General features: G+C 36.4%; 1 protein-coding gene across 1 annotated transcript in view; it reads left to right on the plus strand.

Moving 5' to 3' along the window:
* The window catches only part of GABRA2 (gamma-aminobutyric acid type A receptor subunit alpha2), a gene marked incomplete at both ends in the record, with an annotated part of 56,779 nt that overhangs the window by 20,742 nt on the left and 23,340 nt on the right, over positions 1–12,697 (plus strand). Inside the window, one exon of the mRNA XM_082315296.1 lies at positions 5,739–5,806. Within this exon, the coding sequence (XP_082171422.1) occupies positions 5,739–5,806 (68 nt within the window). The remainder of the gene's footprint in view (positions 1–5,738; positions 5,807–12,697) is intronic.

The following is a 12,697-nucleotide window of genomic DNA, read 5'->3' on the forward strand; positions in this document are numbered from 1 at the left end:
TGGAAGTGAAGTGCTGATGTCAGGGAGGGAAGTGAATTTGTTTCTTCTCACAGCTGGCTTCAATTTACAAATTGGAAGTGTATTTATGTAGGCACATGTGGCTTTGAAACTGTTGTAATTTAACAGTGGATAATGAATGAAGATGATGAGTAGTTGGATAGATAAAACTGTCACATAAAGCACCAAAACCAAATATAAAGAAGAAATGGCAGAACAGTATTTTGAAATATCTGCATTCCTATGGATTTTTCTGCTCTTACGGCTCCACGTTGCATGACCTCCTCTGACCCCTGTTCCCTGCCAGCCAGAGAGTGTCTTGAGCTGTCACCAGACACACTAAGGAACTTGTCAGATAAGGGCAGCACATTGAGTTGGAACAGTGTTTGATGGATTAAGATTCTGGCTGTTTCACCTGTGCAATTCGAGACTTGTATTATGAATGACAATTTCAAAGCCTTTGGGCAACATTGCCAAGCATGCCCTTGGAGACCATATTACAATGCCAGAACAATGTCAATTCCAGTTAAATAATTTTTATAGCAAAATAATTAAAGTAACATTAAGCTTTTGACAGCATTTCCACAAAAACTCAGAAATCCTCAGTTAAGGCTCCCACAGCACTGCAACTTGACCTCCTTTTGTATATTTTGTTGACATAATTGAAGACCAGTATTTTATTTTCACTTTTTTTTTTTTTTGCATGCTGTAGCAGCCCTTCAGTTACAGCCTTGCAGTGTTCTCCTGGGTACTATTTACTCTACATTTAAAATAATGTTTGTAAGAAATTGTTTCATTCTATGCATTAGAACTGCGTATGTATATTTTTAAAAGCTCTGTCCCACCAAGAATAATTTTGATGGTTTTGGATTACCTCAAGCAGATTGGCTTTTATTTTAGCTGCCCAAACCCTGGAGTTACAGTTTTATTGACTGAAAATTAAAACAAAAACAGAAAAAGTCCAACCCAATCTACTAGCCTGTTTTCTTCTGAAGCCTTGACACATTAAAGGATAATATAGCCAGCTTCATGCAAACGAACATCTGGAACCTTGTTGATGGTCCACTCTGAAGACTTCACAATGATCACACTCCTTTCTTCTCTTCTTTTAAGCATGCCTAGAACGAGCCATGCATGTTTTGTCTCTATTCTCTGCAAAGAAAGGATTGTAGAATATTGTGGTGAGAGAAGAAATGAACAAAACACAGATCATTCTCAAATTTGAGAAATATTCAGAAAATTTATTTCAAGAAAGATAATCCTGCCTCAGAGTTCTCCAGGAAAGGGAGAGCTCTCAGGTGTGCCCAACCCTGCATGGCTAGCTATGCTATGTTGCAGACACTGGAAGCCTGCATACCCCTTCAGAGATGCAGGCAGATGAGAAGGGACATTTGAAAGAAAGCAGAGAAGTTTTGAAAACTGCCTGGCAGGCAGCAGTCCAAAGCAACTCATTCAAAATTGATTTGCCTCTGTGGAAATTTCCAGTTTTGACAAATTGGTAAATGCTGATGAGGAACCTTTCTATCCGACTTTTCTGACCATCTCCATTACTCAACCTGTGATTGGTTTAGACTTCAGCTACTACAAATTCTCTGCCAAGCAGCCTACTTCAGCTGAGGCAGCTTTTCTACTGAGAAACAAGTCAGCAGGACTTCAGACCATCAGAAAAGGTATCCCAGCAGCAGGAGAGCTGGCATAATGGAATGGACAAAGGCACTGATAACAGCCCTTAACTAAACTCTGAATTCCTCTTCTAATTTTTGTCTAATTGTTGACTTTTTCCCCTGTGGATACTTAATGTTGGACAGCAGAAGCCAGATTTGGTAAACATCTGTACTTCACATTACTTACACTTCATTTAATCCTTGTGCCTCAGCTTCCCAAGTACAGAAAAATGAAGATAATAGAATTATTATCTTCAGAGAGAGGTTATTATAATTAATGTTTGTAAAATCCTAAATGTAATTAAAGCACACAGTTAAGCTTCCAGTTAAGGATAGGTAGTGATATATAAATCTTCTGCAATTTGGTATATTTATTGCTTTTTCTTACTTTTTTATTTTTTTTTCGGTCTTGATATCATGACAGTTCAAGTAAGGAAAGGGCATCAGAAAACACCAGTGCTTGAGAACCATGTCAAACATGATCTTAATAGTTATTGCTTTTACTACATCCATAGGATGTGTTTTTCTTCCTCTCTTTATTCTTAACTTTCTTGAATCTTTTTTTGTCAGTTTACCTTTGGCTTCCATCTTCTGAGAAATTGGCCTAAGCTAAGTCAGATAAGGCTTCTCTTTTAACATTTATGACCAAGGCAAGTTAAATATGATGCTGTAGTAGCATTTGCTGAATTTCAGAGCATTTCATGTGATGATGGCATCTACATGTTGTATTCTTTGCCTGAGATTTTTTTCCCCTAAAAGAAGCATCGGAAATAGAAACTATATCCTTACCCTTTCCTGTTCCTGTTTCTTTGTTTAACCTTTAAAGGCAGTGATCCAGAATAACTTAAGAGCTCACAAGTATAAATGAGTCAGCCACCCCTCCTCCCAACAGAGGGTTCTCCTTTAAAAACTAGACTGTTTTTCAAAAGCACTGGGCCTCCGTTGATGTAAGCACTTTTGAAAATTAGGCCTTTTAGATACGTGTTTACATGTCAGTTGAAGAAAAAGATTATATAATTCTAGTGGAAAAAACTTGTTCTTAATTTTTCTCAAAAAAATAGACTCTAGATTTGTACACGAACACATGTTGCATTGAACATTTTTAGCGGAGTACATTCCTTTGGTTTTTCCACAAGCACCAATGATCCAGAGCTGTTTGAATCTCCAGTGGGCTAAGTGTGATGACTTATGCTGTTCTTGACAGAATGTGAGTTATAAAAAGCCTGTAACTGTGGTGCCTGCTGGATGAATTGTGATTAGAGAGTCCGTCTGAAACTGTGCTCTGTGCCTCTGAATTGTTTTCAGCAAGTTACTAGCGGGACAGTGGTATGTTTTAATACAGTCTTTATTTGACAAGCATGTTTTCTTTCAAAGCAATAACTAAAATATTTGTTGTAAAAAAGGAGGATTCATTTTTTCTTTTTGTAGACACTGATTCTGAAATCCCGAGTTCAAATATGTAATTCAGAGGAATCTCTATTGTAACACTATGTAAAGTAATAAAGAAGAAGCAGACACAAGGCTCAGGCTGCTAAACTAACATGGTAACAGGAATACTTCAAGATTTATTACATTTCAGCTTCTTTTGTCTTTAAGGACCAGTTTTCTTGTATGTAGGGTATGAATAGAAACTTACAAAATACGCAGAATTTTGAAAGAAAATAGGAGGCAGAAATAAAAATCTGCCAGTTCCTCTTTTGTGTACTTTCCTCTTTCTTTTTTTTCCTGTCTTCCTTTGTTCTGTTTTCTTATCCTTCCTTTTCCTTCAGTCTTCTCATCTCTTTTAACTTTTCAGCTTCCCCTGTCCCTTTCATACCCTGTTTCAAGACATTCTACCTACTCCTTTCACTCTCTGCCATAGCGTGGCTCTCACCTGAGGAGAAGCAGCCTCATATATCAAATAATATGTCAGATGCAAACAACTGATAACCATAGGGGGAGGTTACAAGAGGATCATGCTTCCAGCCCTTTAGGGGGTGGCAGTGTCCAGGTTAAGATCTGCCAAGTGACTTTGTTGCCTGTAGTAGAGTTCCTTCAGATTATACCAGTATAATTGAAATTAGCCTTGGTTCTCTGCCGTCGGGATACTTGATTGTCAGTCGCGTTTTTGTAACACCAGTGGTTTTCATGGAATTATAATTAAGATTTCGTGTTGCCATTATAGTACAGGCCAAATTTCACAGTACAGGCCAAATTTCACAGTACAGGCCAAATTCCAGTTAGTCCCTGCAGCACTGTTTTACCCCCTGAAGAGCAGCTCTCTTGTCACTTTTCCATTTCATCTCAACCTGTGCCAAGTAACCATTTGGAGAGTATAATCTTTTTTTTCTGGAGAGTCTCCCACAGGCAACACGCAGTCGCTAGTCTTCTGAACTGTACCTGTGGTTTCTGTATGATATTTCAGCCAGACCCATACTTTATCCTTGTTGAATACTAAGAACAGTACAGACTCAGCACCTCTGGTTGTCCACTGACTTAAAATTAGTTTGTAAGATGTTTGGAGTAGAAATCAACTCTGCTTGTGTATGGATGCTGCATATGGGATTACAGAAGTCTCTTATCACACAAATAAACATCTCTCAGGATGTGCAGGGGAAGTGTGCTTTTGAACTTCCAGAGTGACACATAATAAGTGTCAGCCTTTATTTATTTGCTTAAAAAGAAGAGATGATCCTGGAAAGAAAAAATTCTTTTGGGTAGGAAAAGCTTTACAAAGTCCTGTATTCTAATAAGCACATCTAGCGTTCGGCTGGAGAAGGAAATTCAAGTTTCCTTAAAGATGAGAGTGCAGGAATGTGCCTCCCCCATGCTCCAGAAGTTTTCTGAAAGTACTGTATCACCACATATCTGCTTTGAGTGCAGCTACATCCGTTTGAAAATACACTGCTCCCCATGCAGCTGCTTACAGATCAGTCGTGCCTTTGCCTGGTGGCTGGTAGAGCATCTGCAGTCATGGGTGAGCACTGCTGATTTCTCCCAACAGAGGGCAGTGATTATACTGTTGGCCTCAATACAGTTAAAAGTAAAATCTGCCTATGCCGCATATTTGTCAAAAGGTAGCTTTTAAGAATACAGAAAATATTAACTATCCATATTAAATGATGATTAAATATGGAAATCATAATATAACAGCAGGATCACTCATATAACAGGCAGCTGTATTATTTTTAGGAATGGGGAATTCTGGGGTGAGTCAAATTGCAGCTAGTTGTATTAAAATATTTCTTTTCCAGCCAGCAACTGGCTTTAAGGCAGAGAATTCCTCATGTTGACTGTCTTGAATGCAGACAGTAGTTGGCAACTGCTATAAGAAATTTCCTGCAAGTGTGTGCTATCCCTCTTAGTGAATATCGTTCTATTTTGAGCCTAATTGAAAACTGAAGATAGAAAACTCAGCAATTATTTTCCCCTGCAGTACAATATTTAATATTCTGATTTCATGGCTGTCTGACTACAATGATTAGGAAGAACATTTTCTTATAGTATTTACAGTACCACAACAATGTATCAGGAGCATTGTGTATCAAGGGAAAGAACTGTTATGTTAAAATATGTGCCACTTAAAAACATACCCAATTAAAAAGTAGGATGATGTCGAGTGTTGCATTTGGTGTAGTCAGTAATTGCTTTGTGAGTTTTTTCTTGCCTTTGGCTTTGAAAAAGCTATTTTCAGGATGAAGAAAACAGCCTCGAACTAGAAAGGCTTTAATAGGAATGATCTGCAACAACAGAGATAACACCTCTACAACAAAGGCATTTTATGATGAGAACTGTACTACCGTGTGAAATCCAAGACAGTGTGGTTATTTTTCCTGGTGGAGAAATGGGAAATATGTGTGTAGTGGCTGTATATGGTTGTATAGTCCTTTAACTGAAACAAACTACTTAGTAGGACAAGCTCATCTGATAACTTCTGTGTTAAGTGGGGTAGAGACGCCCAGTATTTACAACAGGATATTGGTTAGGGGAAGTAAATAAGGACAGAAAGTAGTTCAAAATGTCCCATAATATTGCACAGAGTATTTGAAGAAGTACTATAAATGTAAAATGTCTGCTTGTTTTTTCTTTTTATATCAGATAGTATTACTGAAGTCTTCACTAACATCTATGTGACCAGTTTTGGACCTGTTTCAGATACTGATATGGTGAGTTTCTGAATCTTTTGCACATATGGTAAATGGTGTAAGACATATAATATTAACTTCCTTTAAACTTGTGTTCTGCTTTTACTTATTGTGGACAAATTGGGAATAATTTCACTGAAGTCAGGAAGTGCCAAATCACAGTAGTTCTGAAGATGGAAATTGGTTTATAGACCTTACATGATAAGTACACTTGTATTAGCTGTTTAGTTTGGACCAGTGAATCTTCTGATCATCCCCATTGACTGTACTTTGGTTTATATTCTGGAGCAGTCTTGAGATGGATGCACTGGATTCGTCTTGGATGAAACTAGAGTGAAAGTTGCATTGTAGGACCACACTTAATGTTTGCAACAGTTTAAGGGACCCAACTGGAGTCAGTCTAAACTAAACTTCTTGAAAGATGTAGCTTGGAAGTTGGGTCATCAGCACCATTGTGTTCTACAGATCTCTCCTTCGGAATTTGCACTATTTAGTAACCATTTAAAGGAAATCAGTGACATTAAAAAGAAAGAAACTGTCAGAATGTTGCTCTGGATTACAGTTTTTCAAGAAAACAGCAATGGAAAAAACTCTGAGGCAAGGGGTCCTTTGTAGGTTCACTGCAAATCGTATACAGATTAGGCAGAAAGTGTCGCACCAGGGAGAAAAATCTTCACGGAGATAACATCTCTAAAAGGAAAGAAGGGAAGGACAATCTGAAAGTTACTTTAGCTGCCCTTGCCATTCCTGCAAGAAATTTCCTGCATGAAATTGTTTTTTGAAGTGTTTTGAACATTCATGATTATATATGAAACACATAAAATACTGTCTATGTATATCTATAGGTATTAAGAAAATGAATATTTTTAAAAACAAGCAATATTTACTTATTCTCTGAAAACTTTCAGGTTATGCATCATACAAACCAGGAAGCATCTTGATGTTACAAGCTAGGTTGCAATGAAACTGAATATTTCATGGTATGGTGTACATTTTAAAAGTTATTTGCTCGCTGACTAACAGGTAGTCATAGCTTTGGAGAATATATTCTGCTTTTTTGTGTTTGTTTTTTATGTGTGATAGTTTCAGTTTTCAAGCTTTGTTTCAACTGTGATGAATACATTACTGAGGCTTCACATGAAAAGTTGTTTCATAGGAAAAACAGATATTTATTTTCATTTTGTCACTGTGTATGTTACTGATTCTCTTGAGGTGTTTTTCCTAATGATGTTAGTTTCTGAAATGATTCTTATTTTATTACTAAAGAACAAGTATCCACAGCTCTATACGAAGGTGATATGAACATCTTGACCTTGTTAGTCTAGTATCTCATGGCTTCACAATGTTTACACTTACAGTATTTCTGTGAAATGGGGAGATAATATTAAACCAATTTTAAAGATGTGGTACTGAGGCACAAGGAGACTTACCTAAGGCTGTGCAAGTCATCTGTGCTTAAACGGGAATTCAGTGAAAAGCTGCCTGAGCCTAATCCCTAGCTCCTGAAACACTTTTGACATCAGTGTGTAAATGTGTGGAGAACTCTGGGTGTCCATTTGCACAGATGTGACCACACAGTAAGGGGTCAGGTCGTTTGATGCTACAACTCTAACAGCTCTGTGAAGAGGTGTTAATCGAAACAGAGTGCAGTGCATCAGAACGGCAGCTGTTACTGTAATGGGTAGGTCTGTTTGCAGGTAAGTAGATAGGTAAGTAAGAGCAGTTTAATACTTACTACTACAAGTTTCAGGGTTAATTTAGCTTATTCAGTGATAATTATAAAATCATTTTGAAATGTATGAGCAGTCAATTAGAAAATTTCAACATGTGAGTTTTGAAATAATAGCTTCCAAACTATCACATAGTCTCTCAAACATGAAGGTGACATTAGAGTTTTTACAATGAGTACTCTTTCATTTAGGTATCGCATTACTGACTTGATAATGTAAACTACTATACAGAGGGTTTACTGATATTTTCTTCTGTAAATGTTGGAAGCTCTGGAATATTCTCATTTTATAAGCTTCCTCCTTGAAAGGTTTCATTGGAAGAATAAGTTTGACTCTTGCCCGTGTCCTCCTAAATCTCCAGAGAATCCCAGACTGAATCTCAGATCTTTTCAGGAAGGTTGCGTGCCAGCCCTTGAAGTCCTCTTCTTTCACAGTGTGAGTGGTGAGGCCCTCAGTCACATCAGGTTTTTAGACTGGACACTGCTGTTGCCCCAAACTCTCATAGTCATTGCTGCCGGTAGGATTCCTTCCCCTGGAATTTTTCATGGCACAAAAGTCAGCAGGTGTATGACTGCACCCCTTTGCCTTATCTATTTGCCAGTTTGGGTATTTTCCCCCTTGGTTAGCGTCTTGTGAAGAATATCAGTGCTTAGGAGAAAAGCCTGTTGAAAATAGGAAGGGGACTCACTGCCATTGGAGATGATTAATATGTGTTTATAATATGGAAGAGGGAGGTGGCACACAGAAAATGATGGGTGGATCGGAGCTAAGGACACAGTTGTCACATAGCAGTGTTGATTCACAAAGTTGATAAAATGTCATTCTAACCTTTGTTGTTGAATTGATAGCGATTTGTGAGGTTTCTGTTTTCCGCACTTAGTAGTTCCCATTAATGATAATATAGTATCGTGTGCAATCTGTGACTCAGTACGATTGCTCGAATGTAGGTTTTTATTCATCTTCCCTGTATTTTTCCAGTATCACAATTTTGCCAAAAAATAATTAAGTCCAGGGGAATTTGATCTTTGACTGATTTTAGGCTAGCTGAAGTTGCCATTGATAAATTTAGGAGGTAAAAACTGAGGCTGAGATTTTTCTCCATGTGTGTTAAGAGTCCTTAACACATATGGAGAAATCCTTGATCCTTGTTGTGGATTAACATTTTGACTAAGTTAAAAAGATGCTGCTCTCTGTTCTGCCCAAAATAGTCAGCTACCGAATCTGTTGACTCTTGGCCAGAACTCCATTGCAAACTGCACTTCAAGTGAACTGCTGTGACTAAAATATTGGTGTATCTGTATTGGCTGTGTCATAAAAAAGCTATTGTATGTCAACCACAGTATTTAATGTCAAAGGAAATGCCAATATACAACAGGCATTTTCAACTTCATTTTGCAAACTAATGAGAATCAAGGAAGGCAAACCAAAACATGGGATTAAACAGATTTTACTTTCACTGTACTGTCTTTTTGAGCTGTTATTTCTTTGAAATGTTTAAGTTCACTATTATGATGCTATGCCTTATAGGCTTCCAACCAGATCAGTGATACAAATTTATTTTGACATTAGCCTGAGAGAAGAAAAGCTACATTGTTTATAAAAACAAACAAACCAAAAATTGAACAGAAAATTGAAAAACAAAGCATATGTGAATTTTCTAGAGAGTTATAAGGCTAAATAATGATTAAAGAGGCTAATTAAAACATTTGCAATTAAATTAAAATAATTAATATTTAAAAATTCTGAGGTGAAGGATAATTTTTGTTGGATTATGATTTGTAGGATAACAAAATGGAAATAATTTAATTTAAACATTAAAACTGATTATTTCTCTGTTTTTTCAAAATTAATCATTTGAAATCTAGTAGATTGATGTATCTTTATAAATATATATGCTGCTAACTCTGATTTTAGCACTGCAAGCAAGGTACTTTTACAGGTTTTTCTCCTCCTCTTTTACTAAATAAGACTTTCTTTCTTTCCAGGCTCTCCTGACACTTTGGCTTCTAAAATTTCTGACATAGTCATAAGTCCTGATGTTCTTGATAGGAAAAAAAATATAAATAATAAATGAGAAACATATTTACTCCTCAAGCAATATTTATTGTATGTAAGACAGAACATATAGGCACTGAGAACCTTTATATGGTGTCTGGTATGAAGAAAGCTTTTCCAAGATTTTGCCAAATGTTGCCTCAGAGCAGTCTTTCTCATTGTCACTGGAAACAGTCTTTCCTGCTTTCCTACAACACACGGTTAGTAGGTGGCAGGACTGGAATCAGTTTTGCTTGAATATTAAAACTAACGAGCTTTCTGAAAGTTTTGTGTTTCAACTTTCAACCTTAGCTTTTCATTGTCTTCAGGGAGTTTTGTTTACTGTCGTTACATCTTTATTTTTCCTTATTTGTTTGTACACAAGAATTTTTCCCAGTTTCTTGATGATAGACCTCTGTTTTTTCACTCTAGAGTCAAGAAACATGAACATTTCTCTGTAGAGATGGTCGTACCCAGCTAGTTCATCACTACACACACTTCCATCTTGTCAGTTTTCAATTAAACTTTCAATAAGCATTTCTGATTTTTCAAATATAGACAGAACAGAAATTTTCAATGAAGGCTGAAGGTCAAATCCAGAAATGACCAAAAGGATTATTAGCATCTCTCACTACAACTGAGGATTGTTCTTTAGAGAGAGTGGCTGAACTGGGAATAGCATTTCTTTTTTTCTGTCAATTTTTCAGATTTCCTCATTCCATTTTGTATTTCAGATTTTTTTTTTTCTATAAAACTTATTTTTTAGCTGTTTCAAAGTCTAATTATTAGCTATGGTTCCTTAACTGGAGAGAAGCTTTACAGGGGTTGTATGATATGTAAGTCAGGACAGAATAAGGGAATGCACCAAGATGATTTTTTTCACAAAGATTAAAAAAAGAACTGCAATTATTTTACTGTAGCTTTTATGTTAACTCAGTAACGGAAGTCTAAAGAATAAAAGGCAAACAGAAATGATAAATACACTTGGCTTTCTTGGGTGTTGGGGGGCATCTAGGTTGTCTTTTTATCATTGATATGTTTCTGAAAAATCAATAAATTTGTTGCTCTGTTCCCTTTTATTATAGGCTCAGGTCATTGCCTTTGCAAGTTAAATCCATAGACTGAAATTTTGAGGAGGATATCTCAAATGATCTCTTGCAGAATTTCTGTCCTTTTATTCTGTTGGGAGGGCTTGTTCCCTTGTGCAGCATCCTGCCAAGTGGATCAGTATTGGAGATCGATTTGTCAGAGGCTGTGTCCAAGCCCTTCACTGACATTAGCTCTCAGCGTACCTCTTGTTTGGATTCCTATCCCTGGCACCAGGCATCCATTGTGTTTCAGGGTTGCTCTTTCTCCATGTCTGAATAAAAAAGGGTAATGAGAAGTATTTGTATTTTCAGTGACAGCAGTGTAAATAATATCCTGTAGTCTCCTTTCTAAGTAATCCCTATTCGTATCTTTCACATTGCTCTCTTATCCCTCCTCAGTGCTTATTTTAGACTCAGAGTTCATTCTACATCAGGTCTATGGAAAGAAAGAGAGAGAAAATCATTCAGAGAAGGTCCTTTTCATAAATGGATATGAATAGGAAGACATTCTCTTCCCTAGACACTATCATTCAAACTGGTTAAACACATTTTTTCAGATCTTTTCCAAATACTTCATGTTTAGATTAAATGCTTAGACAAAAATGACTGAAGTTGGCAGATGAAGCAGAAATAAAAGGCTTGAAATGAGTTCTTCAAATAGAGGAAAATCATGCTACAATTCCCTAGAACTGTACCACATATTCTTTATAGTATTAAAGGTTGTATATATCTGGTAGACATTTCTTACGTATTTAAAAATGAATACATGTTCCTTTGAAATGCAGTGATGGGATAGTGTTTAACAGGGCTGTTAAGGGTTTTGATAAAAAATAGCCAACAGTGCGGTTTCAAACCACAACCCTCCTTCAAAAGGGAGTTTATTCAGAATATTTTGAAGAATTCTATTCACCAGTGTATAAGATCCGTACCTCCCAAAGACCTGAAAGGAATTTCTGGCTGTCTGCTATTTCATTCTATGTTCTGTGTTTTGTACACATCAGAAAGTAAGTTTTGGAAAAGAACAAATGGACTCAGTTTATACATCTGTGCAGTGAGATTTGATGTTAGATACACAGCTAGTGAAGTACTTTTACAGAGCCTGAGTAGTCAGTGCTTGTGATTGGAGCATTGAGGGGTTTTTGGGGAGAGGAGAATTGCATCCTGAACTCTTTCAGTCCTGATGTTGTTAGACAATTTTTTTTTTTTTTTTTTTTTTAGAGAAGAGATAAATAGAAAGTGAGATCAAGATGGTAGAAACATTGTTTGTCCAATCTGGTAGACAGGCCTAGATAAAGTCAAGCCATACAATGGTGTACTTCAAGAACCATGGGGTTTTGCAGACTACTGTAGTGTGTTAACCCTTGTGCATGCCATTTGCACCATGCATAAATCTATCCCACAGAGAATGAAGTGACCAAGACAACAAACTAATGATTTGATTCTCCCACTGCAAAGCTAATTACAGCATTCACTCAAAAGCTAGACCCAAATGCTTAGTGAGGAAGTTTGGTAAATTAATTTGCAGAAGTTCGATCACAAATTTGCACTCATCAAACCCACAAATATCAGATTATAGCAAGAATGCATATACTGGGCAGATTATTTTGGTTTGAATAATTGCCTTCTTTTGAGTCTCTTGTCTAAAAGTCCTTCTTGGTTTTCTTGGAAGTGGTTTTGATACTTAGTTGCGTACCAACCATGTTAGTATTCAACAGTACTAGATGCATACTAGTATTGTTAATGTTTTTAAGCTAAACTGAAAGAAAAATTACACATTGCCTTGAAGTAGATATGACACCAAGAATGTGCTTTTTAAGAAGTAAAATTAAGAAATTATACTAATATAAAAATAAATATTAATATGAAGCCTCTATATTAGCTAGGTGAGATTTAGGTCCATGAATCTTATGTGTTTATCTCATCAATGTATCAAGCACAGTATTTCTGACTGTCTTTAAGGAATCAATTAAAAGATATGTGTGCCATTTTCCCTTTCCTTATTTTTAATTTTTTGTATTTGCCTTTTTAAAGTTTTATATTTTACAGTATTTAAAATTTGC

Source organism: Platalea leucorodia (genome assembly GCF_965183815.1).
Source record: "Platalea leucorodia genome assembly, chromosome: 6".
NCBI lineage: Eukaryota > Metazoa > Chordata > Aves > Pelecaniformes > Threskiornithidae > Platalea > Platalea leucorodia.